At 47.2% G+C, this 27075-nt stretch overlaps 1 protein-coding gene and 1 long non-coding RNA gene across 3 annotated transcripts; one reads left to right on the forward strand and one right to left on the reverse strand.

Moving 5' to 3' along the window:
• Nucleotides 1–1499: 1499 nt before the first annotated feature.
• On the reverse strand, nucleotides 1500–22023 carry Fam107a (family with sequence similarity 107 member A). Of its 2 annotated transcripts, none has more exons than XM_005076383.4 (4): nucleotides 21824–22023; nucleotides 6543–6717; nucleotides 4902–5058; nucleotides 1500–3731 (listed from the first exon to the last, which is right to left on the reverse strand). In XM_005076383.4, the coding sequence occupies exons 1-4, from the start codon at nucleotides 21900–21902 to the stop codon at nucleotides 3633–3635; spliced, it is 510 nt and encodes a 169-aa protein (XP_005076440.2). In that variant the 5' UTR covers nucleotides 21903–22023; the 3' UTR covers nucleotides 1500–3632. The 2 variants fall into 2 exon arrangements, with proteins under 2 accessions (XP_005076440.2, XP_012973454.1); XM_013118000.3 differs by lacking the exon at nucleotides 21824–22023 and adding an exon at nucleotides 14772–14976.
• LOC121140907 lies at nucleotides 16477–24387 on the forward strand. Its single transcript, XR_005877856.1, has 2 exons — nucleotides 16477–16566; nucleotides 21638–24387. It is a non-coding gene; the product is annotated as an uncharacterized LOC121140907 (long non-coding RNA).
• Nucleotides 24388–27075: the final 2688 nt, after the last annotated feature.

Consider the following 27075-nt stretch of genomic DNA (forward strand, 5'->3'; position numbering starts at 1 on the left):
AAAGAAATTAAAGAAAATACCAGAAAATGGAAAGATCTCCCATGCTTTTGGATGGGTAGGATCAATATAGTAAAAATAGCAATCTTACCAAAAACAATATACTGATTTACCACAATCCCCATTAAAATCCCAGCACAATTCTTCACAGACCTTGAAAGAACAATTCTCAACTTTATACGGAAAAACCAGAGACCCAGGGTAGCTAAAACAACCCTGTTCAACAAGGCAACATCTGGAGGCATCAACATCCCTGACTTCAAGCTCTATTACAGAGCTATAGTCCTGAAAACAGCTTGGTATTGGCACAAAAATAGACATAGACCAATGGAATAGAACTGACCACCCTGACATTAAACCATACATGTATGAACACCTGATCTTTGACAAAGAATTGCTGCATCTTGTGGTAAACTGATTCCCATTTTCCTGAGGAATCTCCATACTTATTTCCAAGTGGCTGTACCAGTTGGCACTCCCACCAGCTGTGAAGGAATGTTCCCCTTTCTCCACAGCCTCTCCAGTATAAACTGTCATTGGTGTTTTTGATTTTAGGAATTCCACTCTTAGTGATATATCCAAAAGATGCACATTCATACAACAAGGACGTCTGTTCCACTATGTTCATAACAGCATTATTTATAATAGCCAGAACCTGGAAGTAACCTAGATGCCCCTCAACTGAAGAGTGGATAGAGAAAATGTGGTACATTTACACAATGGAGTATGGAAATAAACAATGGAATCTTAAAATTTACAGGCAAATGGATCGCACTAAAAGAAACCATCCTGAGTGAGGTAACCCTGTCACAAAAAGAGAAATATGGTATGTACTCACTCATATATGGATTTTAGACATGAATCAGGGGAGTGCCAGCATACAGTCTCACAGCCAGAGAGTCTGGGAAACAGAACCTTCATCCCATGTGGAAAGCATGGGACTGACCCAGATCCCCTGAATGTGGGTGTCAGTTAGGAGGCCTAGGTAATCTATGGGACCTTAGGTAGTATTTATCCCTGGTATACAAGTAGACTTTGAGTACCCATGCCAGAATGAGGGATGCTCTCTCAGCCTGAACTCTTGGGGGAGGGCCTGGATGAAATGACAGACTCTGGAGATCCACCATGGAGGGCCTTACCCTCCCTGGGTATCAGAGCAGAGACTGGGTGGATGGTTGGGGGGCCTGGTGGGGAGGGCAGGGGAGGAAGGGAGGAAGAGGGAGGTGTGATTGACATGTGAAACTAGCTTGTTTCTAACTTAAATTAAAAAGTTAATTAATTAATTAATTAAAAAATAGGACTCAGCTACTATTCCAGCACCCTGTCTGCCTGCATGCTGCCCATCATGATGATAATGGACTGAGCCCCTGAAACTGTTAGTAAGTTACCCCAATTACATGTTTTCCTTATGAGTTGTCATAGTCACAGTGTCTCATCACAGAAATAGAAACCCTAACTAGACAGTGTCAGTTAGGAAATGTGAGTAACAGACTTACAGTGGCTTAAACAAACAGGAATTTATTTTTATTTACAAGCAGTTCAGAAATGGAGAGCTGTTGGCACTTGCTTGGTCAAATGATCACAAGGCTTAATGTATCTGTTGGCCTTTTCCTCAGGTGGAACATGGTGTCTAATGTTCCAGGCATCATATCCCTAGTCAAGCAGAGCGAGCCTCTCAGCAAAGCATAGCATTTTCTAGTAGCTTCTGAGACTTCCGCTTCAATGTCATTGGCTATACCTGGTCACATGGTCACCCAAACCTGCAGAGAAGGCTGCGAGAGTGAGAATTTGTATTTATAGTCTCTAGTGGGACATGGTGAGAAAGATTGCATTGATTCGCAAGAGCATCAAGGTGTCTGCCATGGTTCTCCTGGGTGACCTGCCGTGAGGTCCCTTGTGCTTTGGGGTGTCATCTCTGTGACTTGCAATTTCCTCCAAGTATGTCAGAACACCAGACATATCTGTAGAGAGGCAATCCTCGGTATATTTAGGAAACACACATGTTCAGCATAACACCTCGCCAGCAGATAACTAAGACAGCTTCACTGCATTTAGACCCCCTTAGAGCTGGAACACACCACATGCATGTGTACATACATGCACGAGAGAGAGAGAGAGAGAGAGAGAGAGAGAGAGAGAGACAGAGACAGAGAGACAGAGAGACAGAGAGACAGAGAGTCTGTTTACACATCTATGCTGGCACCATGCACAAGGAAGAGACAGACTCTCCATTTGTTGGCACACCCACACGCTGTCCTCCTCTCATTTCCTGGAGCCAGAGCACCCAGCACACCCACAGGGAGATCTGAGTGTCTCTGACAGTGCCGTCCCTTCAGCAAAGGGCTTGAAAGCTGAGGCATGGGTTTCATTTTTCAGGGGGAAGCATTCAGGCCTTTCTGTAGGTCTTCAAAAATGGTGTAGGAGAAGAGTGGGGGTGATCCAGATGGAGGCGGTGTTCAGGTGATAGTAGCTGGCAATGTTGACCCTAAGAGGCCATTCCATCACCAAAGCTCTCTCTTTCCAGAGCCAATTGGGAATCCTATATTTGCTTTCCAAAAAGCTAAGATTTCTTTTTCTTTTCATTTTTTGATGGAATTATATTGTGGTAAAGAATGAAGATTGGCAGTTACAATCACAAGGCCGTTTCGATTTGCTAGGTTGGAGCTTTCCAGGCATTTCTCTCTCTCTCTCTCTCTCTCTCTCTCTCTCTCTCTCTCTCTCTCTCTCTCTCTCTGTTTGTCTGTCTGTCTATCTGTCTGTCTGTCTCTGTGTGTGTGTGTGTGTGTGTGGTGGGAGGGGCTATGGATATTGAATGAAGAATTTTAGGAACTTTAGAGATGGCACTGGGAACCTCCAGGCCAGAGAGTCCAGAGAGTTGTGTATTTCTAAAATACACCACTCTTGGGTGCTTCAGCCTAGCTGTCTACTCAAACCAATGTCCTGGGCCCTGGGCTTCCCCGGGGAGTGTGTGAGACATGCCCCTTGCAGGGATTCCTCATAGGACTCTGATTTGTATGTGTGGAAAGTGTGCTGTTCTATGCTGGAAGCTGAGCAATGGGGTGAGATGTCCTTAGCAATTCAGGGAGGGCAGAGCAGGAGGAAAAAAGCCAAAGCCTGAGGCAAGTGGACAAGGCCCCAAGCTGCCTCAGTTAGGCCTCTTCCCACTTGGCCTGCCATGCCCTTCCTCGCCGCAGTCAGGTCCCTTCTTTGCTCTGGGAGTTCCAAGATATTCTTGGCCTCAGGCCAACCCTGAACTGAGATACTCCCAACACTAGGAGCTGGGCTGCTCCCAAAGCAGGGGCCTGCTGGGAAGCTAAGGCAGAATGTGGGGACACTGGCCCTCCTTCCCCTTCTGCTAGGGAAGCTTACTCAGTGAGTTGGAGCTGGGAGGGCACCTGGGGAGGCCTTTACTGGTGGTGGCTTCTTAGCACCGAAGGCTAGGTGCTCAAAAGGAGAAGTCCAAACAGAGATTTCCCTGTGGGGGGTGAGTGGGCGGGGATGCCCCAGCTTCCCAGAGATAGTCAGCCTCTGGTCTGCCTTGCTGATATCACTGTGTGTGCCAGGGCCTTCTGGTTCAGGAGGGCTGGAGGAGGGTCTGGGCCAGAGTGAGTGGCAGGAGCTGAGTGGAGGGAACTTTACAGCGCTCTCTCATCCGTGGCGATTCTGCGTAGGTTTTCCCGGACTCTGATGAACTCCGGAGCATGGTCCTCTTCTCTCTGTGGTGGGTTTTCCAGCTGGAGAAGAGAGACACTGGTGAATTTGGCAGTACTGGGGGGGCCTCCTATTTTCAAAAGCCATGGTGATGGACCAAAGGCCCTGTCAGTGGGAAAGCAGAAGCACCCTGGGGGTGGGTTTTACAAACCATCCCAAAGTGGTAGTGGGGGTGGTAGGGTGTATCAGGAGAGTAGATGCAAGAGAGAGGGGGGGGGTCAGGATTAACACTAAGAAAAGAAAAGAAACAAAACCCTACCCTCACTTCAGGAAACATCAAAACAGTGTGCATGAGGAAATCCTACCTGTCTTAATTTAAGAAAGGCAGTGCTGGAGAGAAGACACTGTGCAACAGGGTTCAAGCAGAGTTGTGTTTTTTTGCTTGTTTTTTTAATTAGGGAAAGGGATCATAAAAAGGGGAAAGGGGATGTCGGAGACCAGCCAACCAGCCTCCGGGGACAGGAGCAGTGGGAGAGAGGAAAGATGAAAGAAGAGGGAGGGAGGGAAGGATGGAGGGAGAGAGGAGAACAAACAGAGAGAGGGAGAGAAAGGAGAGGAGGGTGGGAGGTGGGCAGGGCCCTTTAAAAAGGGAACACAGTGAATATGCGCAGGAGGTGCTCTTAGTGGCTGCAGCTGAGGGCATATCCTGTCAGAACCCCAAGAACAAGGCACTATACTGAATACTAACACCACCATCTCTGAAGGTGGGCAGGGGGTGGGGTAATGTGTAAATGACCTCCTAAGGGTCAGGCTGCTGGGGTTTTGAGCCCTGGACCTGTTCCAGCTCTCTAGCCCAGGTCCGTTGGTGAGCGCTTTCCTCTTCCTTAATGAACTTCCTCCCTGCCACCATGTACATCCCGGCCAATTCTCCCAGGATACAAGAACCTGGAAATCTTAGTGAATATCCTCTGTACCCACACAGGACAGAGTAAGAGACCAGGTCCTCCTTGGGAAGTTTGGTTCACACTGTTTATTCTTCTGGTCTCAGACCCCCGACCTCTAAAATGGAAATGGCCTCTGCTCTCACATCAGATCTAACTTGCAGGCATGGACCTCTCAGGAAAGCAGGGTCAGAGAAGTGAAGCCATTGCTAGAGCCACACAGCAGGCCAGAGGCAGATTCCTGGTGCATCGCCATCCTTCCCTTGGGGCCTTGGAGGAGGCTTAGACTGCAGCTGCTACCCGCTTACCCACCTGATTGAGTCTCTGCTGCCTTCTCAGCAGCTCCTGCTTGAAAGGGCACTGAAGGCGCTTAGCCTCCAGCTCCTCCTCCTTCTTCTTGATCAGCTGATTCCGGCGTCGGTGCTCCAGGACTCGCTGCAGCTCAGGTTTGCTGTCCACCCCCAGGCCCCTGGAGAGGCAGGGAGCTATCAGGAGACTCCCTTTCCCACCTTCCCAGTCTGGGCGGGCAGTTTGCGGGGATGCCAAGCCGCCATTGTCTCCTACAGTGCTTGGGCAACACTGGAGGGGGTGCCCTCACTGTCCCACGCTACAGAGAAAGGCAAAGAGCCACTGCCTTCAGAACAGCAAGGCAGGTTGTGGCTGCAACAGGAGAATTTCAGCCCAGGCCACAGAGACCAGGTGACATGTGGTTGCTTTATATTTTACGAGAGCTTCTGAAGATGGAAATGATGGGCTGGGCTCTCTTGAATTCTCCCAGGAGTTAATTTCCTTACAAGGACATCTATTTATTCCCATTCTCCAAGTCAACTTTTTTTTTCAAAGTCTAGGAGACAAGAAACAACGCCTGGTTTTCATGTTTCCTTGATTATCAGTCACATGTAATAATCTTTAAAATGTTTCTAGCATTTGCATTTGTCCTTTTGCAAATTAATTATTATTTTTTTCCTTGTAGACTAAGGCACATGAATATATTAATATTTATATTATATGTGTAATTTTCAATATAACTTATTTATATTGCAGATATTTCAGGTTGTTTGAAGCTATTTTTCATTGTGGTGGTATTTTTGATGCGTTTAAATGAATGAACACTACAAAAACAACTTAGAACATGATAATGTTCCAATATTAAGTGAACACAAACCCATAAACAGCCCACAGTGTAAGGGGTTGTAAGTTGGTCTCAGAATGGAAATCATAACCAGCTCTAATACAACTGGTCAGCAGAGGGCAGTACGACTACCTTCAGCCTGGGCCGTGTGCGCAGAATCCTCACAGTGGCTCCTCAACTACCCTCTCCTACACTTGACACCCTGTGATTGCTGATTGCAGACATGCAGTTGCCCAGATTCCCCCTCGGCAATTCCGTATCACTGCTGTCCTCTTGCCCAATAGGGGAACATGGCTGTGAGAGAACCTTCACTGCCTGATACCGCAGCAGCATCTGTGTGCTCCCTAATTCTCTCTGCTGACTCAGCCCATCTCCCACCAGGGCGGCTCCCGTCCCTGCTTTAGGCCATTCAGGAATCATCTCTTCCATGAATTCGTTTAGACAGCCCCACACGCCCAGTGCCTCCTCTGGGGTCCCACATGCCTCTAAAGCCTCCACCAAGGCACACACTGTCCTGCCTGAAATTCTTCCGTTCTCCTCTGGGAGGGCAGGAACTGGGCTTCCTTTTGTATCCTAGCTGAGGACATGGTGCCCTTCACACAACAGGTGTTGAGTAAGTTTGTTGCATCTGTGGCATCCAAGCATGCATGCAGCAAGTGACAGGGAGAGAGGATGTGGCTTTCAGGGTCTCCCAGTTTTGTTTTCTGGTAACCCTGTAGGACTCCAGAGAATGGCCAGGCCAACCTCCCGAGGGAGCATTTCTCTAAGCACAACAGGTCTGTGCAGGGTATCACTGGGCCAGGCAACTGGGTGCCATTTACCTTCTGTGGTTCATGAGCAGCTCCCGGTGTAGCTCCTGGTGACTTCTGGAGGCCTTCACAGGGTTCAGCAGCTTTTTGGGTTTGATGAGCTCTGGATTCCAATCTCTATATTCTGGGCGAGCCATGAGTCCCCCAATGTCTACTCTCTCCCTCTGGATCTCCGAGTACATTGATGCTGCAGTGATAGGTAATTAAGTTACTTCAAGGTTGTCCACAGTCCTACCCACTCCTTGGGGGTACAGCTTAGTGGGGGATTCTCTTACATGGACCTTGGCTTCTATGCAACTTGGGTAGGCTATCTGGCCATCTGACTCTTGCTTTCTGCCTCTCTGTTGTGGGAAACACCTGCGTTGAATGGTTGTAGTGACTACTGGAAATGATGTTTGTAAAGTATGTGGGGTAGAGAAATAAAATGACACCAAGGCTCAAAATATGGGCTGTCATGGGACTGGAGAGGTGGTTCATTTTGGAAAGTGTTTGCCTTGCAAGCATAAGGACCTGAATTAGATTCCCAGCACCCGTGGAAAAAGTGTGGCATGATGCTGCGTGCTTGGAATTCCAGCACTGTGAGGTAGAGACAGGTTAATCCCTCAAGCTCACTGGCTAGCCTATTGATCCTAATGAGTGAGCTCCATGTCCCAGTGAGAGACCCTGTTTCAAGATGCAAGGCAGAGCCTGAGGAATGACATCTGAGGATGACCTCTGGCCTCCACATGTATATGTACACATGCACATCTGCATATACATACACACCAAAGAGCATATATATGGCTTCTCACTGACTGTGCTGATAGTTTTATGTTAACCCGATACAAACTAGAGTTATCTGAGATGGGGAAAACCTCGATTGAGAAAATCTCTCCATAAGACCTAGTTGTAGGCAAGCCATACAATGAGTGTGGGAGGTCCTAGACCATGGTGGGCAGGGCCATCCCTGGGCTGATGGTTCTGGGTGCTATAAGAAAGCAGGCTGAGCAAGCCATGGGGAGCAAGCCAGTGAGCGGCACCCTCCATGGCTTCTGCATCAGCTCCTATCTCTAGGTTCCTACCTTGTTTGAGCTCCTGTCCTGACTTCCTTCGATAATAAACAGTGCTGTGGATGTGTCAAGCAAATAAACCCTTTCCTCCCCAAGTTGTTTTAGGTCATGGTGTTTCATCACAGAAATAGTAACCCTGACTAGGACACTGACAGAAGAAAAAAATTCTCCAAAGAAAAAGGATTATGTTTGAGTCTCTGCTTTTCAACAAGCTTGTACTAGAAAAGAAAAAGGCATAAAGGTGTGAGTGTGTATGTGTGTGTATCTGTAGCTGTTGACAATTTAGATAAATGCCATGGTAAAAACAAGACATCATTCCTTATTGCCACACTCCCTAGCCATAGTTGCCAAGTTGCTGGTAGGATGCAGCTTTCCCCCTTTTTCCACACCAGAGAGAAGTATGTGAAATGCATGGGCTGCTGTGTCCCTCTTACAAAGGGATGACAGTCATCTTGTCTGCCAAGCTCATGTGTGTCTGCTCTTCATCCCACTTCTACCAGAGGGCTGGAACTTTTCAACATATTTCAGATCTAGGCAGGAAGGCTTCTCTGCCACAGACAGCTTCCCTGTTCTTGAAATGCTTTAGAGAGAGGAGAAGAGGGAGGGGAGGGGAGAGGAGGGCAGGGGAGGGGAGAGGGGAGAGAAGAGGAGTGGAGAAAAGAGAAAGGGAAGGGAGGGGGAGAGGAGGAGAGGAGAGGAGAGTTCTTTAAAAAACAAGTCACAACCCCAGCAACAGAAAAGTATTAACCATCTGAAGGTATTCTGGTGGTAGCCAGGTGAGGTGTCATTATGTAGAAATACCAGCTTTTTAAATTAAAAATATTTTTCATTCAATATATTCTGGTCAGTTTCCCCCTTCCCATCTCCTCCTGTCTCCTCCCACCTACCCATCTACCCAACTCCATGCCTTCTTTCTCTTGCTTTTGTTGGGGGCACAGAAGTCCTTGTGCACTAAGGGAACAAGGAATGCTAATCACACAGGGGTGTCTCCTCAATGGAGGAGAAAAAAAATCAAATACCTGTGTTCCATCCAGAAGACTGGGAGTGGATTTTGTTAAGGACATAGTGACCTTTTTATGCATCTGTGGAGGCAGACCTCACCCACCCTCTGCTATAGAGGCAGACCTCACCCACCCTCTGCTATAGAGGTAGACCTCACCCACCCTCTGATATAGAGACAGACCTCACCCACCCTCTGCTATAGAGGCAGACCTCGCCCACCCTCTGCTATAGAGGTAGACCTCATCCACCTTCTGCTATAGAGGCAGACCTCACCCTCTGCTGTAGAGGCAGACCTCATCCAAATCCCCAGAATAATTATCCCAGACTCTTTCCTCCGTAGACCATTACCCATCCTTAGGGAAGACGTCACAAGTACTTTACAGCCTGCTGACCTTTATTAGACCACATTAGATTCTAGGCCTATTAGCCATAGAACCCACCCTCATGGTCGCATGTACTTTGTAAAGGAGTCTTTTATGTAATCACACCTTAAACTTTATTGTGTGGCTGGAGTGGGAATGATTGGATGAATTGGTCCCCAGAAACCTTTTCCCAAATGGTACTGTTTTAAATATGCCGACAGTGAACCGCCTGACATTAGACTGCCCTGGGCTGAAGAAGTCAATCTACAACAGGTTTTCATTCTTATCCCTTTGTATGGTTTGCTTCCCTCTATGACACCTGCAGGAACCCCCTCATCTCTTCAAAAAACAAAAACAAAAAAACAAATGGCACATTTTTTAAAAATCTGAATAAAAACCAAAAGAAGCACAAGAAACACACACACACACACACACACACACACACACCAAAACTCAAAAACACAAAATGAGAAACCACTATATACAAGCAGAACACCAGTAAGATATGAAAAGTGTACAAATAAAGCAATCAGTACAAGACAAAAAAGTCTACAGCAATACTGCTGAATTAATTTTCTGATGGCCTTCTACTGCTGGGTGTGGGGCCTCCATTAAGTGTGGTTCACATATCCAGTGAGACTCCATATTTTATATGAATTGTTCTTTTGCAAGCAGTTGTCAGCTGGACATAGCTTTTTGATTAAGGATGAGAGCTTTTGTGCACTTCCCCTCTCAATCCTGGGACCCCCCCGCATCTAGCCTACACCTGTGCAGGCCCTATGCCATCTGTTTTTTTAAATTGAATTAGCATTTTCAGAAGCAATTTTTTTGAGACAGAGTTTCTCTGTGTAGCTCTGGCTGTCGTGGAACTTACTTTCTAGACCTGGCTGGTCTTGAGCTCACAGAGATCCACCTGCCTCTGCCTCCCTGCTGGGATAAAAGGCGTTGTGCCACCATGCCTGGCTTGGAAACATCTCTGAATAATTATTTACTTTCTCTGTATCTTTCTTATAAGGCAATTTGTTTTCATCTTATATTCTAATTTTTTGGTTCTTAAAAAGAATGGTCATGATGCACCTCAGTTATTTATTCACTTTTGAGATAGGACCTCATGTAGCCCAGGCTAGTGTCAAAATTTTGCTGTAGCCAAGAATGACCTTGAACTTGTCACCCACTGGTTCCAGCCTGTGTCACCATGCCTGGTTTTAAGCAGTGCTAGGAATCAGACCCAGGACCTTATGTGTGCCAGACGAGTACTCTACCTTCTGAGCTACACCCTAGCACCTCTAGTTACTTCAAAAGGGAATTTTAGAAAGCAACCACCTCCCTCCCTGCTCACCAAGGGGTCATAATTTTTAGCTGATGGGCTCATCTGTTCTTGATTCAAATTAGAGCTTTAAGATCCCTGTTGGATATCCACTCTATTACTGATTTCTCCAGTCTTTAATTCTCTGTAGAACTGTCCAAGTCCCCAGCTCCCAGCTGCCACCACACCACACTCCAGCATTTCCCTCCACTCCCTGGCCATCCTCTCTGACGCTCTCTCTTTGTGTCCCAACCCTCCCAGTGCAGAGAGCTTCTTATTGGCTATGATGTCTTACCAAGAGCTAACTGTATATCGCCAGCATGGTGTGACAGTAAAATGGAACTTTTGGAAATGTATGTAACAATATTTAAAATAAAATATTATGATTATTTAATAATAATATTTTAAAAAGACATAATTATAGCCAGGCAGTGGTGGCACACACCTTTATTCCCAGCAGAGGCAGGTGAATCGCTGCTGTGAGTTTGAGGCCAGCCTGGTCTACAAAATGTGTTCCAGAACAGCCAGAACTGTTACACAAGGAAATCCTGTCTCAAAAAGAAAGAGGAGGAGGAGGAGGAGGGGGAGGAGGAGAGGTCAAGTGGGACACCTCAGGTAGAAATCTGGGGTCACTCCAAAAAAACTACTGGTGTTCTGGGCAGTCCAACACCATTGGGGATATGGCCATGATGAGGCAAAGAAGTGGACATCAGACAGGTCAGCTCAGAAAGAAGAGGAGCTTGCAGGGGAGAGGAAAGGCTGCTGAGGAGGAGGAGGAGGAGGAGGAGGAGGAGGAGGAGGAGGAGGAGGAGAAGAAGAAGAAGAAGAAGAAGAAGAAGAAGAAGAAGAAGAAGAAGAAGAAGAAGAAGAAGAAGAAGAAGAAGAAGAAAAGAGGCATGCCTGTATACTCAGGAAAACAATAGGAGAGAAATTAACATAAAATAAATAAACATAATTGAGAGCCTTGCACAAACAACTCTAATGGCCATTGAGAAAGTATAGACTAATGTACATCATACATTCTGCCCATGTTTGCATTCCTGTCATTTACTGGCCAAGTATTGTGGTAACACTAGGTACATAGTGGGGAACTAAGCAAGTGGGGGGCCCTGCTCTAAAGATTACAGTGAGGCCAGCTTCACCCAGGTTTTGGGGAAGGCCTGGTGAAGAGGTGGGGCTCAACTGAGTGTTTTGAGTGAAGGGGAAGCTGCTCCAGGCCCGGGACACAGCTGTCTAGCTCCCACACCTTGAACAAGCTGGGTCTGTTCTGGGAACACAAAGGCACAGTGTGCCCTGAGTGGCAAGATCTAATGGCAAAGTGTTGGAAATGAGGGTGGACAGTTGGCTTCAGGTCCGGTAAAGGGCGAGGCAGAGTAGATGTCTAAAATGTCATGCTGGCTGCCATGTAGGGGAAATGGTCAGCAGGCTGTAGAAAGTTTTATTTCCTTCACCTTCCGTGGGCTGCTTCTGTTTGCTTGTTACTCTCCCGTTACATTCCAGAGAAATTTTGGCTTGGCCTGACTGTCCAACGTTAGCCCCAGGCCACCCCCTCAGTCTTGGTTTCCAGGCTCACTCTGGGAAGACAAGCCTTGTCTGGCTTAATCTTCCATTGTCACTGTCTTGAAATACCTCATACATGTTGGAAAGTAACCCTTCATTTTGTGCTGGGCCCTGAAGATGGTGGCCACCTCACACCCCAGGTCCATCAGTGGCCAACTCTGACTTAAGGATCTCTCTGGGCCCTCCACTCTTTTTAAATTAAATCTATGGTGTGTGATAAAGGGCAGCTATAACTCAGGAAGGTGCTGAAATCCAGTAGAAGTGTGTGTGTGTGTGTGTGTGTGTGTGTGTGTGTGTGTGTGTGTAGGTGTGTACAGAATGAGGAAGGAAGGGCTCATGGGAGTCCTTAGGGTTTAGGAACTTCACCGTGAGGCTTCTAGCCTTTTAATTTGATAGACGAGGCTTCTGTGTGGAAAACTTTGTGCAGGTCCTCTCATGGAAGAGAGTGCTCACTGGAGGCCTTGGATCTGTGTGGTCACACCCTGCCTCACTACAGGTGGCAGCCCTGTTGCTGTCAGGAGTCCTCTAGTCTTGGTATTTGACAAGGTACTATATAACTTCAAAGAAGAAGAAAATCTGGATTATCCTGGAGGTCAAGTGGGACACCTCAGGTAGAAATCTGGGGTCACTCCAAAAAAACTACTGGTGTTCTGGGCAGTCCAACACCATTGGGGATATGGCCATGATGAGGCAAAGAAGTGGACATCAGACAGGTCAGCTCAGAAAGAAGAGGAGCTTGCAGGGGAGAGGAAAGGCTGCTGAAGGAGGAGTCATGTGACTGATATCCTTAAAGGAGACATACAAGTATGTCTGTCCCCAAGCCACTGCAGATCTCTGTACAGGAGGCTGATGATGCTCACAAGTCTCTTGGCAAATGGCTACCTCCCAGTTGAAGGCTTTTGAAGGCTTCGTGCTGGTTCCCAGGGCTTCCAAAGACAGTTAAGCAGATTGTGAGTTGACCTCTCAGGCCTCAACTCCCATAGATTCAACCAGGAGTAGTAGCCTAGAATCGCAGTGTGACCACCTTATTAGCTTTGATGACTGTTAAATACATCCCCTTCCTAGCCTGAGGTCTCTTATTTTCTTAAAAAAAGAAGATGGTTGAGGGACATCTAGGTTGCTTCCACATTCTGGCTATTACAAATAATGCTGCCATGAACATAGTTGAACATATGTCCTTGTTGTATGAAAGTGCATCTTTTGGGTATATGCCCGAGAGTGGACTTGCTGGATCTTGAGGTAGACTGATTTCCATTTTCCTGAGAAACCCAAGCAGGGGAAGAATAGATGAGAGCAAGAAAAGAGATACCTTAATAGAGGGAGCCAGGTTTAAAGAGAAATCTGGCACTAGGGAAATGTTCAGAGATCCACAAAGATGACCCCAACTAAAAATCTAGGCAGTAGTGGAGAGGTCAACTTTGATGCCCTTCCCCTATAATGAGACTGATGACTACCTTAATTACCATCCTACAGCCTTCATCCAGTAGCTGATAGAAACAGAAACAGGCACCCACAGCTAGACACTGAGCCATACTTCTGGAATCCAGTTGTAGAGAGGGAGGAGGGATGAGCAAAGGAGTCAAGACAGTGCTGGAGAAACCTACAGAACCAGCTGACCCAACCTAGTGAAAGCACACGGACCCCAGTCATAAAGCTGGGGAACCAGCATTGGACCAAACCAAACCCTCTGAATTTGGGAACCAGTTAGGGACCTGGAAAGTCTATGGGACCTCTGACAGTGGAACCAGTATTTATCCCTTGTGCACAAATGGACTTCGGGAGCCCATTCGCTATGGAGTGATATGAATGATGTGACAGAGTTTGCTGATACCCCATGGAAGGCCTCACCATCCTTAGGGAGTGGGTGGGAGTGGGTTGGGGAGGAGAGGTAAGGGGCATGGGAGGATGGGAGGCAGAGGGAAAGAGGGATTGATATGTAAAATGATTGTAAATTATTAAATTAAAAAAGCAGACAAAAAGCCAGTAGTTAAGTCATTAGAGGGAGAGGGAAGGGGAGAAGGGAGGGAGGAAGAGAGAGGGGAAGGAGGGAGGGAGGGAGACAAGTGACTCTAGCTGGCCTTGGTTGACCAGTCACTGCACACAGGTCTGGTTGAGTGCACATTTCTTAGGTGTCCTCTGCGGAATCGCAGTGTTGGAAAACTGAGGAGCTCCTGCTGTGGGTAGAGGCTCTGCAGTTAGAAGTGTCAGCTGAATGAGTAACTTGTATGTCTCTAAGAGGGCAGATGGTTTTGGAGTAAGCATGGGCCTTGGTCTGTGTCTCATGATTGTCCTGAAGACAACTCATTTTATAGTTGAGGAGGTCAAGGCCCATTATGCCAAGATACATGTTAGGTAGTTAGCAAAGTCAGAATCTTTGGACTTCAAACCTAGTACTCTTTCTATCACGACATGCCCCCCCAAAAGGCATGTTTTTTACTTAATAAAACAGATTTACTTTACTTTTTCCTTGCCTCTCTCTGTGTGCTCAAGAAACCCAATGGAAGAAGCCTGCACTCACGGTACAGGCTGAGCACTGTGCTACACATCTATCCCTGGACCCCCTGAACTCCCAATAAGCTGAGAAGGTGGGTGACCTCTTCTTAGGAGCAGGCCACCAAGCCTCAGAGATTTCATCTGATTCCTCTAGATCAGATAGCCAGTGAATAAAGGAACCAGAACCTGAGCTGAGTTCTGGTGCCCAAACCCAATTTCTGTGCTCTTCTCATTGCATATAGAACCTGGGCTTTTGTCTATCTGTTGACTATTTAGTGCCCCTACACACTTCTATTGTTTAATAATGGATCTAGGAGAGGCTGTAGCAGACATTCGGTTCCTCTCAGTATTTAGAAGCCAACGATCCACCAGGCTGCAGAACTGTAATTAAGAGCCCACTCAATCCCTGTCTCCCGCACCCACTGCATATCCCTGTATCATTCACCCCAGTGAGGCAGAGTCCAGGTACCTAAATTCCAAGGGCTCAGTTGCCAGGACAGCTTGCTGTGGTGCTCCCGCGTCTCTCTCCTTGTCTCCACCTTCTCCTAGAGCAGTCTGACGGCAAGAGACAGAAGAGAGCAGAGCAGTGTCTGGGCTGCGAGCTCCTCTGCAACTCTCAGACTTGGGAGCCCTAAGCAGGTCCCAGGCTGAGGCAGCCACCCCCAAAGGGCGGGCATTAAACTCCCCGAGATGGGAGGCAGTTTTGCATTCCTGTTTATTCTAATATCAATAAAAAGGAACTGTTGCTATAGAAACTGTTATTTCACTTGGTGAGTGGCCATGTCCACAACTCAGAACACCATGTCCAAGCCACCCTGATTGAGAGGCACAAATAAATACCAGTTTTGTCAGATTGGTGAGCAATAAGAATCATGCCAAGCTTTGTTCTGAGCAGCTTCTAGCTACTGTGGAAGAATTTCCCTTTTTTGTATGGGAGGGGATTCCAGCACTTCCCCCAAGGAGCAGGAAACCAGGCTTCCTGCTGCAGCAAGGAATTCTTTAGAACAGGGCTCTTGCAGTGCTCTCAGTGAGAGAACTATACCATGAGTCAGTTCTTGGTTATCTTCCAGGCACAGGTGTAAGTAACATTAAGGCATGAAGTTGCATCTACAGATGTGTCGAGCTGCATTGGACACACTTGTTAATGGTTTGAAAAATTCACTCATACTGGGTGGTGATGGCTCACACCTTTAATCCCAGCACTTGGGAGACAGAGGCAAAGGCAGGCGGGTCTCTGAGTTCAAGGTCAGCCTGGTCTACAGAGCAAGTCCCATGACAACCAGGCTAAATAGAGAAATCCTGTCTCTAAAAAACAAAACAAACAACAAAATGCATAGAATTAACTTCATACCTGGAACTTCACAGAAGAAACAGTAGGATGTAGGCAGGAGAAGGGCAACTGATGGGGTAGGATCTGAGCCCAAGCCTTTCTATACTTTGACTTCTGTGGCTGGGTGATAACCTCAGTGAGAGGGTGTCCACTAATACATCCTAGGGAGAGAACTGTCCTCTGCTAAGGGCCCCAACACACATGCTTGTGCCTGGCCACAATGAGACTGGATGCAAATAAAAACTGAAGACATGGGTAGAACCCCAAAGCAAATCCACATGCTCATAGTCCAGAGGCCTTCCCTCACCCCTGAACTGGGTTCTGCTTGAGCATTGGGAGTCTTCCTGCTTTTGGCATTATCCTGTGTTTCCCAGTGAGGAGACCAGCTCCTGCCAGTGACCTAGACCTTCATTCCAGTTCACTTTGTCATGAACTTTGGTTATCCAGGAGTAGGGAAGACCAGGGCACATATCACCGGTAAGTAGATGATGCTTTGAGCATGCAGTTCTGGGTCCTTTTTGGCCACAGGATCTGTTCATTTAGCTAACATCTACTGAGTGCATACTCCATTATTGGCATGACTTAAGTGGATATATGATGGGAAGGAGACCGATATTTTGTGTGTGTGTGTGTGTGTGTGTGTGAGAGAGAGAGAGAGAGAGAGAGAGAGAGAGAGAGAGAGAGAGAGAGAGAGAGAGAGAGAGACAGCAGATAAGGAGACACACAAGGAAACATCAATCAGTGATGCACGGCTGAGTGAAGGAAGGGCGGTGACGGAAAGCTTGGGAAGGGCGGGCATGGCAGAGGCTGACTTACAAGAAATTGGCCATTGTTTATGTGGGAGAGGTTTCGAGAGTGAGGACAGCTACTTTCAATGCTCTAGAGTGAGAATGAGCTGGGAATGGCAGAAGAAGGCCAGGAGAACTGCAGTGAGGTAGGAGAGGGGGCCTGGAACGGGGAGGTGTGGGAAGCTACTCCAAGTGCTCTGAAGCCACAGAAACTTAAGAGTTGCACATTCTCAGGCCTGAGACAATGTTCTAGAAACAATGTGTAGTCCTCTATGTTTATTGCACCCAAGTTCTGCCTTTCTTGAAATTCCTAGAATGGTAGCCTCCCCCGGCTTCCCACCCTGCTTGCTACATTTCACTCAGCTCTCCCAGTAGAATAGGGCGACAAGAGTCTCGTCAAGGACTGGGGGTGTAGTTCAGCTGTAGAATGCTTGCCCAGCATGTAGGAAGTCTTATGGTCTGTCTCCAGCACTGCATAAAACTGGGTGTGGTGCCTCATACCTGTAATCCCAGAACTGGGGGAGGCAGAGGCAGAAAGATCAGCAGTTCAACACCATTTTCACCTACATAGCCAGTTCAAGGCCAGCCTGGGCCACAGGAGACTTCATAAAAAGAAAAAAAAAAAGGACTTGTCAACTATTATTGCTACCCTTTCTTCATCTTATTCTGCAGAGAAGGAACTGGGTGTTTCTTAAGGAATTTCAGTGACCCATCAGATCCAGTCCTAGTGCCTTCTGATAACTGAGGATCTGAGGGCCCGTAGGAAGGATGCTGACAATTTCTGCTTGTGTCTGGACTCCCCCTATCAGCCATGGCCACTGTTGGTGCTGTCCACTCCCTAATCTAGAAAGTCCTGGTTGCAGGGCAAGATGATGGATGCCCAAGGACAGTTGGGGAAGAAACCTCAGGGTAGCTGTTATTTCCTCTGTGTGACCAGAACTCTGTGCACTTGCATCTAAGGCTTTTGTCATAGCCTAACTTGGTGCAGACACTAGGCTGGCTGCTCAACATCGGGGCCTTCCCTTATCGTCATGATTTCTGCCCCAATACTGAGATGCTTGCTATGGGTTAGACATGAAGTATTCCCCACAAAAGCTAAAGTGCTGAAGGCATAGTCTCCAGGCAACTAGGCTATGATGACCTTACCTTCATCAATAGATCAGTCACTGGCGGCTTTACAGTTGAACAGGCTATCAGAGGAAGGAAGTAGGTCTCTGGGATGGGGTGACATTGGGTACATCTTATCCCTGTCCCCTACCCCTGGACATCATAAGGTAAGCAGTGGTCTTCCACCATGTTTCTGCTTGTCATGGCCTTAAAAGCAATAAATAGAAGCAGCCGACCATGATTGCAATCACTGAGACCATGAACTAGGTTAAACATTTTCTCTTTTTACATTAATTTTCTGGGTATTTTGTCATTGTATTTAAAATAGTGCTTCAAAAATTATAGCTGACATGAAGACATGCAAAGTATCAACACCAAGAGCTTGCTGTAGCTGCTCCTGTCTTGTGTGAGCGCTCATGGCATTGCACAGGAGATGGGCAGTCAGAGGCACCACTGTTCAAACCACAACTATCAATAAGAGAGACTGCAGCACCTTCTGATGGGTGTAGTCAACCAGCATATCATATCAACCTGAAAAGGATGTGCCTGCATTGTAGGGGGGAAACCATACCTAGTATGATTCCCCCTTCCTTAAAAAAAATAAGTGCATACATAGAGAACCCATTTCTGTGTAAACAAGTTTGTCAGCAGGGGTCAGTTCTAAGGGAGTGAATCTCAACGTCACTGCTAGGTATTGCTAGATAGGAAAGAGAGAAGGCTAGGGACATGCTCATAGAACTTCTGATGGGACCTAGACAAGGAAATGTGTGTGTGTGTGTGTGTGTGGTGTGTGTGTTTCTGTGCCTCAAAAGCTGGACCTTCGGAATGCTAGATCTATCACTGAGGCCCTCGCCCAGCCCAGTATTATAGATTTAGCATACTCCCCTTGGGGAATCCTTTGCATTAAAGCTTGAGAACTACTGTTTGATACAATGCAGTTATAAGCCCGTATCTTTTGTTACTGTTCTGTAATGTCTGTGGCTTAAAAACAGCAAACCCATCCATCCATTCATTGCTTTTGTCAGAGAAAAGCAGTATGAGAAGTACGAGAGGAAGCTCTAAAGACAAGGGAAGGCACCTTGATGAGGGTGGAGGCATTTCTTGCTGTAGTGCACGGAAACCCTCCACAAACAGCTCTCCTTTTATTTCAGCTTAGTTGTCTTCAGCTCAGTAGCACCAAAGGCAATTCAGATGGGCCCACAAATGTCGGAGAAGTTTCTGTAGCAACTGGAAACGTCTTCCTTGACCCTGTGTTTTGGAGTCTCAGTTTCCAAAGAAGCCCACAAAATAGTCCTAGGATCAAACTGGCCACCTCTCTGGCCACTCCAAACACGTTCTGCTGAAAGGACGGGGCAGCAGGGTGGGGTGGGGGTGGACTGGGGGTGGGAGAATGGCGCCTGCTGGGGAAGAAGCTTACTGGCAGTAGGGCTTGCTAAGAGACTCACAGAGAGATTGCAAACGGGTGAAGGGTTGCCTTTCCAAGTTTGAACTGGGAAACATTTACCCCGGGGGAAGGGATTTCAAGCGTGAAGACAGGAAGTGGGGCAGGGTAGCAAGAACCAAGAGTTCTTTTTCCAAAAGCTGGCTCTAAACCCATTGCCATTGGCATGGTGAATTTGGTCTCTAAGTGATCTTACCCCTATTTTTTTTTTCCTTGCAGTGAGACAAACCAGGATATATTTATTCTCTTGTTCCCTCTCTTTCCCCTGCCTCCTATGTGTATGTATGTGTGATGGGCAGATCATAGTAAGCCGGTCTAACTTCAGAAAGCCCATGGTTGCAGGCCTGGGGGAAGGGCAGAGGAAAGCAGCCCTCCTAGAAGAATTTAATTCAGATAAACAATGGATTTTATTTTATTTTTGTTTAAGCACATCCATTTTATATTTGGAGGTACTTGCAATAAACTCTTCTTTGTTGTTTATGTGAGGTTCAAATTGCATCAGGGTTCAGGATTTTTTGTTTGTTTGTTATTGTTGTTTTTGTTTTTTTATGTAATATTCCTTGGCAATAGTAGTGGAATGGAGGCTTTACTGCCCTCTGGTGGCTAACCAGGATTATAGACCTGGGGAGGTACCTACTTATCCAGGATGCAGACAGAAGCCTTCCTCCCCACATAAAAGTCTACACGCCTGGTAGACTTTTATGGAGGGACAACAGCTTTCCAGGTATGACTGAGCATGAGTTATATCACTGAGTGAGTTCTTCCAGCCAGGGGGCTATGATATCTCTGCCAACCAAAGCACTAACCCTGGATCTACTTACTGCTCTACAGCTAGGAGACCTTCAACATGCCTTCCTCATGTTGTTTTGAAGAATGGGGGACATAGGCATGGAAACCTCAGCCTCAGAGTTGGGCCACCTGCCTAAGTGATGCTATTATCTTAATACCTCATGTAACAGCATTAAAGTCCCACTGAAGTGAAAAAAACTGGAAATTCATTATGAAACAAATGTAAAGGTAAACTATACCTGGGATAAATTGGAAGGCAACATCCTTAAGTGTAACTAGTGGATGTTTGTAGCTAGTAGGATTATGGCGTAAGCTCTGCCCTCCTGATCTATGGATGCATGCATCACTATATTGCAGAGATGGAAACAATTGTCATTCTTTGTCTAAGTCAGTGATTCTCAGCCTTCCTAATGCTGTGACCTTTAATACAATTTCTCATGTTGTGACCGTAACCATAAAATTATTTCATTCCTACTTCACAACTGTAATTTTTCTAGTTATAAATCATAACATAAATATCTGATATGCAGGATATCTGATATGCAACCCCTGTGGAAGGATCCTTGGAACCCCAAATGGGTCAAGACCCCCAGGTTGAGAACCACGGATCTAAGCATACTTTGGAGAGGTAGCTCTGAGTTTGAAAGTGTTTTCTGCCTCTGGGGAGGGTGAAAACCTCCCTAGCAGACTATGGGCTGCTGTTGTAGCTCTCTGGAACTGTTGTCACCTTATTCACTGAATGGAGAGGATGGTTAATGGGGTGCTGGCAGAGCTGTGAGGATGGAACTAAACATTTAATGTTTCTAGTGTTTACTCTATCAGTAAGCACCCAGTACTCAGGGAGGCCTCTGTCTCCTTCCTGGCTTGTGTGTGGTAGTTAGGGGACAAGCCTGTGACCCAGGAGCTCTGACTTGTCTGCCATATAGATGCACCAAAAGTTGAGAAAGGCAGTTCGCAGCTAGAGAGAAGGCAGGGTCTTTCGGGTTAGGGAATGTTGCCGCCAGCTTCAGGAGAACTGGCACCTCAACAGGGAATGCCAGCTAGGAAGCCCCCAGGAAGCCACTATTGGTTCTGAAACCTTGGCCAGTTATTGTTTGGGGACTTGAGGGAACCCGTGTTCAAATGTTCACAACCAATAACTAGGCGGCAATATCTCAGGTGGCAGGGGCGGGGAGTGGGGGGTGGGGGGTTGGACTGCAACACTGACCCCCAAGTTCTAGGTGGACTCAGTTGGTAGGCTGGCTGAGACGGACTCCTTGTAGAAGGCAGCTGACCAGGGAGCCAAATCCGTTGACAATTTCAAATCACTTTTACCTTTCCCCAAACTCCCGCCCTGAGTTCAACTCCAGAAGGAAAAACCCTAAGCCCTCATCAAGGACATTTTCTCCCTTTTTTCTGTATCCCAAAGTTTTCCCAGTTTATTTTTATGCTGACCATATATTCATTTATTTTATTATTTAGATAAAAGGCCTTTAAAGTTTCCTGAGTAGAAAATACAGTGCTTATCAGCACATAAGCAAACAGAAAGTTTAAAGATGAACACATGTCATCAACCACATCCACAAAATCCAAAAGGCCACCATATGTCTCCTTCCCCATTTTTTTTTGCACGCCTACGTTTAGCAAATGGCTTCTGAGCTGCCTGGTCCATGCTGTCCCCTTATCATGGGCAACCATGGTGACCAAGGCTGAGGGCTTTCTTCCTCCGTGGAATTCCTGCTTTACTGTCAGACCTCCCTCCCTCTCTGGCTGCCTGTGCGCGCTCTTGGGAACACTGCCAGGCACCAACCCCGACGGGGACCTCGCGGAACCTCTGCAGGCAGGATGTGGGGCGTAAGTACGAGTTTGCATTTGTGATGCTCGTGTGTTTCCACACCCAGGATGAGGGCAATGGATGGAAGGAAAAAATGAGAAAACAGTAAAGGAAGGACAGAGCAAGGAGTGATGGAGAAACGTCGAAGCTTCGAGTTGATGGGAAGGAAGAAACCTGGGCACCAAGAAAGGAAGGACCAGGGGCCCTGCAGCCTGCAGAGGGTGGTCCCGGTGGCTGCATGGTTTCCACTTACCCGACCTGAGCAGCATTGCCCGGTACAGCCCGGTGGCTTCGGCCGGCGCTTTGCCCCACTCGCCCAGTTTCTGCGCCATGCCTTCAGCTGAGTGTCCGGACCCGGGAGCCTGGACTAGGAGCCTGGGAAGTGGCTCAGTGATAGTGACACGCCCTGCTGCTCCACCCGCCCAGGGATCTGGTTACTGTAGGCGTAGGCGTAGGCTTAGGAGACACTGAGGTGGTGTAAGAGGCCAGGGCACAGGCAATCTCTGTGCCTGGAGCAGTCAGGGAGCAGCGGGCGTCCGGACACCGTTGCAGCATCACATGGAGCACCGCCGACTTCCTTCCAGCCTGGCCTCTTGCCCGCTTGGCCCAGTTCTTGGCCACTGGCCTCTGTGAAGGCTGCAAGCAGGTATGGGATTCGCAAGCGTCATTCCTGGGATTCATTCCCAGCCAGGCTGGTGAAGAGAAGAAAGTCAGGGTCCTCATCCGAGATGAGTGGAGAGCCATAGTCTTTCACCCACAGGGTTATTAAGGTGAGATTTGGTACAAAGTGCTACGAACCCAACAGTTTGGAGTAAACACTATGCACGCGTACTTTTGACTTGTGGTTTGAGGATGTTGCTCAGTTTGTAGGATGCTTGAACGAAGCCTGGGGTTCATGACACAGCGGGGCATAAAACCCGGGATGGTGGTGCACACCTGTAATCCTAGAGTTTAGGAAGCGGAAATAGGAGGATCAGAAATTCATGGTCATCCTCAGCTACATAGCTAGTTTGAGACCAGACTGGGCTATGTGAGAGCTGTCTCAAAACACAAGCACATAAACAAACACACGGCAAAGATTCGGAAGAGGTAGTGTCTTTGCTGGGGTAGAAAAAAGCTGAAGGGGAAAGTAGGTAGGACGCCACAAGAATGATTTCCCACCAGGCAGTTGTGGAATTTGCAGATATCCATAGCTTTGGTTACCTGCTCTGCCTGCCCTGGGCTACAGCGCTCTAAACCAAGAGAATATAAATTATGCACTCTTTGTGTTCTAGCTCATTTAGTCTTTACAAAGCTGAGTCTCTTAGCATTTTCCTTTTACAAAGGAGAGGAAACAGAAGCCCAGAGAGGCTAATCTACTCTCTGAAGTCACTCAGCATGGAGCTAGGACACAACTTCAGATGGTCTGACCCCAGACGCTGATTCTTCTCCACTGCCTCTGTTATTGAAGTCACGCTTCAAGGCGGTCCTAAAGGCTGAGTCTTACCTCCAGTGTAGAGATGGAGTCACCGAGACTTGGCAGGTGAAATGACTTGGCCACACTTACACACTTAGAATTCAGCCAGTTGTGGATCCATGAAATTTGTATCTGAAAACATGGCCACTGTCTAGGACATTGGACAGTTCTAGGCTCTGCCTGAGTGGGCCAAGAGATGATAGCCCCCTTCATGCCGTCTACCGTCCTGCCTTCTTGTTCACCTGCCGGCTGTAATCTCTTTGGTTGGCCCACAGTTACTGCCCAGACCCAGCTTGTGTACCAGAGGCCTTGGTATTCTGCTGTTCAGACACCATCCAGTGTCCCAGGGTACGTCGGACACACTTCAGACATCTTTCAGGATCTCAAGGTGACCCTGACCTTCAGGAGCCTCACTGATTGGCCTAGCTGAACATGTTTGTCATCAGCGCCCAGATGTCAGCATCAGGCATGACTTGACTGTCATAGCCTTTCTTCAGAGGACGGGAACGATAGACAGCTTACAGTTCATCTCATTGGACCCACTCGGTGGCTCACTGACCCAGCTGTGCTTCTGAGCATAGGCTCAAGGGACTTGTTTACTATCGCTTCACTGGTCAATAGCAGAGTTGGGATCTAGACGGCCCTACAACTTACTGCCATGGATAGAGCAAGGCACTTATTGAGTAGAGAGGGATTAAGGAAAAGGGTAGCTGAGGCATATGCCTTTGATGAGTGTGTGGAAAATGACTCTGGTTGGGCCCTGGTAAACTGCATGTGGGCCAGACTCACCTACTCCATTTAGTTTATATATGTCATTTCTACCATGGGATCTGGCCCAACGAGAATATTCTGTCAACAGATAGAAAGACGGAGTAAGGAGGTGATTGGTTCTTCTAGGAAGGTGAGGGACGATGACATTTTCATAAAATCACTGAACTGTGGGTAGGGGACATGACTCAGATTGTAAAGTTCTTGGTACATAAGCATGAAGACCTGAGTTTGGATTCCCAGAACCCATGTAAATCTGGGTGTAATGACATACATTAGAGACAGATTTGTAGGTCCTTTTAGCCAGTCAGTCTAGTTGAGTCAGTGGGCTCCAGGTTCAGTGAGATCCCTGAGATAGTTCACTTGGTAAAGATGCTTGTAGCCAAGACTGATTACTTAAGTTTGATCCCAGGGACCCACATGAGGGAAGGAGATAACCAACTCCTACAAGTTGTCTTCTGACCTTTGTACACGCCATTCAGCTGGCCACCTCGAGGACTGGTCAGGGCGAAAGTTTTCCCTAGGGAAATCACTGTGTGTTTTTTTTAATGTGCGTGTATTTATAAGACTTATAAAGAGTTATTTTATTTAAAGCTTTAAAGAGTTATTTTATTTTCACTTATGTGCATGCGTGCAAGTGTGTGTATGTGTGTGTGTGTGTGTGCCTGTGGAGGCCAGAAGAGGGGGCCAGATTCCCTGGAGTTATAGGCCAGTGTGAGCCATCCTATGTGAGTGGTGGGAACTAAAAACTGGTCCCCTGCAGGAACAAGTATTGTCAACCCAAGTCATCTCCCCAAGGCCTATTTATGCTCCTTAAAAAAAAAGTATTAGATTTCATCTGCTGTGACAAAGCACCCAAGGCAAGCAATTTAAAGGAGGGAGAGTTAATTTTGGCTTCAGAGGTACAATCTACAGTCCTTTGGCACCACCTTACTTGGTAAGGCAGAGTATCCCAGGAGGAGGTACAAAGCTTAGCCTCATGGTCATCAGGAAGCAGAAAAGAATAGAGGGACCAGTGATGAGTTACAGCACCCAAGGGTACATCCCCAATGAACCACCTCCTCCAATGCTTTTCACCTTCCTCTTTTCAATAATGCCACCAAATCATGAATCCATCAGTAGATTAATCCACCCATGGAGTCTGAGTCCTCATGATCTAGTCACTTCCCCAAAGTCTCACCTCTGAACGTTACCATTGTGACCAAGCTTTTGACACAGAGCTTTTGCAGGGATTTATGGGGACACTTCATAGCCAAACTAGAACAATCGATTTCCTTCCCTTTCTTTTCTTTTTTTAAATAACAGTTCTAGGTTTAGAAGCAAGTTAAGAAGATAGCACAAAGAGTTTCTTGTATTCCATATCAAGTGTCCCCTGTCTTTAACATCATAATATATACAGGACTGGCAAGATGACTCAGCAGGCAACGGCACTCGAAGCTGGAATGAAGACCTGAGATCAATCCCTGGGACAATCATGCTATGGCATGCCTACCCCCCCACAAATAAATGAACGTGTAGTCAAATGTGTGTAGATGAGTGTATGTGCCACAGTAGGTTTCTTGGAATGAATGAACAGTTTTGCTAACTAAAGTTCTGTGCTTTTTAGTTAATGCCCTTCTCAGTCCCAGGACCCCCTCTCCAGGATACTATATATAGTGTGGTCCCCTAGGCTCCCCTTGGCTGTGACCTTCACAGTTTTGAAAGTTACTGGAGACCCGTGTTTTCCTGTGCTTACACACTGGGTAATCACACAGACAAAACAAGAGAGGCCTTCCTGCTCCTAGGGGGGCAGTGCTGGAGTAGATAGAAGGGCTGGGGTCCCCAGGGGCCTCCCATTTTGAATATTGCCACCAAGGAGGACAGAGAAGAGGGACAGTGTTTGGAGAATAGACAGGCTGCTTTTTGTCTGCCTTCACAAAAGGCTTGAGGGCACAAGTAACGTCATCTGTGGAAGGAAATTCTGGGACATAGAAAAAGAACCTGCTCCAGAGAGTTGGAAAGATACCCAAAGCCTTCTCCTGTGTCTCTCCACACAGAGCCGGGAAGCAGGCTGGGGCTCACACGTAGCCTTAGTATTACAAAGACAGTGCAGCTCCCAGACCTGAGTTTTAAAAAATGCCCTAGAATACCTGCCAAACTTTTAAAATGGAGGGTCTATCAGGAATGAGGTGAACCTGTACCCATGGAGCAAGGTTGTAAGGGTTGGGATGCCCTTTACTTCACAGGCACCGACAAAGCAAGGTTTCTCAGAAATGCTATCTGGGTCTTTGCTGATGCAGTCATGGAAACTCATTGCCTTCTTCCACAATTGTGCCAATTAATGCAGTCAACTTTCCTTCACTCAAACATTAACCATGGGCAGATTGGTGTGTGTCAGTTGCATCCATGATGGTCAGAGGCAGTGCGTTGACCAGGCATGCAAAATATCCAAACACTGCTGACCTCAGCTCTGCCTTGGCTAAAGGAGGATGTTTGCACCCCTCCTATACCTCGTGAGGCCACACCTGCTTCCTTTCCATGCTCTGATGACTGAGAAACTCTAGGGGCTCATGGCTGGTGACCTTAATGGTCCTTTCCTCCAAAGTCCCCCCTTCCACTCTGTTACATCATGTTTCCTGAGAGGCTAATGTCTCAGCATGACAATGTCAAAGACATCAGACAGACACCCAAAATGCATCTCTATAGACTTGCCCCTCAGCAAGTGACACCCAGGGCAGTCTTGGTTTACCCTTTCTTTGTCTTGTCTTGTCACTTTTGAAACATGGCCTCACGGTACAACCCTGGCTGGCCTGGAATGTCTTTATTGAACTCACAGAGGTCCTCTTGTCCCTGCTTCTGAGTGCTGAGATTAAAGGTGGGTATCACTACATTCAGCATTTTGTTTGCTTTTGAACATTTAAAAATCAAGGTTCAGCATGCACCCACAGAGAAGTTAGTTTTGGGCACCAGCTCAGTGAACTTCTGTGTATGCTCACGCATAACCACTTCCAGGATTGGAATGTAGAGCGGTGCCCTCTGGGCAACACTGTCTGTCTGCTCCAGGATGTACAGCTCTGCCTCTGTACTGTGGTCTGATTCTCTCTGGTTCAGCATTGCACACAGATTTGGATGGGGCTGGGGCTGGACAATCGGTTGGTAGAGTGTTTGCCTAGCATGCAGAGTCTTATCTCCAGCACCGAATGAACTTGGTTTAGTGCATGCCTGTGACCCTGGCACTCGGGAGGCAGGGGCTGGAGGATCAGGTGGCTAAGGTCATCCTCAAGGCCGGCCCTGGCTACAGG

This window comes from Mesocricetus auratus, unplaced genomic scaffold (assembly GCF_017639785.1).
Source record: "Mesocricetus auratus isolate SY011 unplaced genomic scaffold, BCM_Maur_2.0 Super-Scaffold_100006, whole genome shotgun sequence".
Taxonomy (NCBI): Eukaryota; Metazoa; Chordata; class Mammalia; order Rodentia; family Cricetidae; genus Mesocricetus; species Mesocricetus auratus.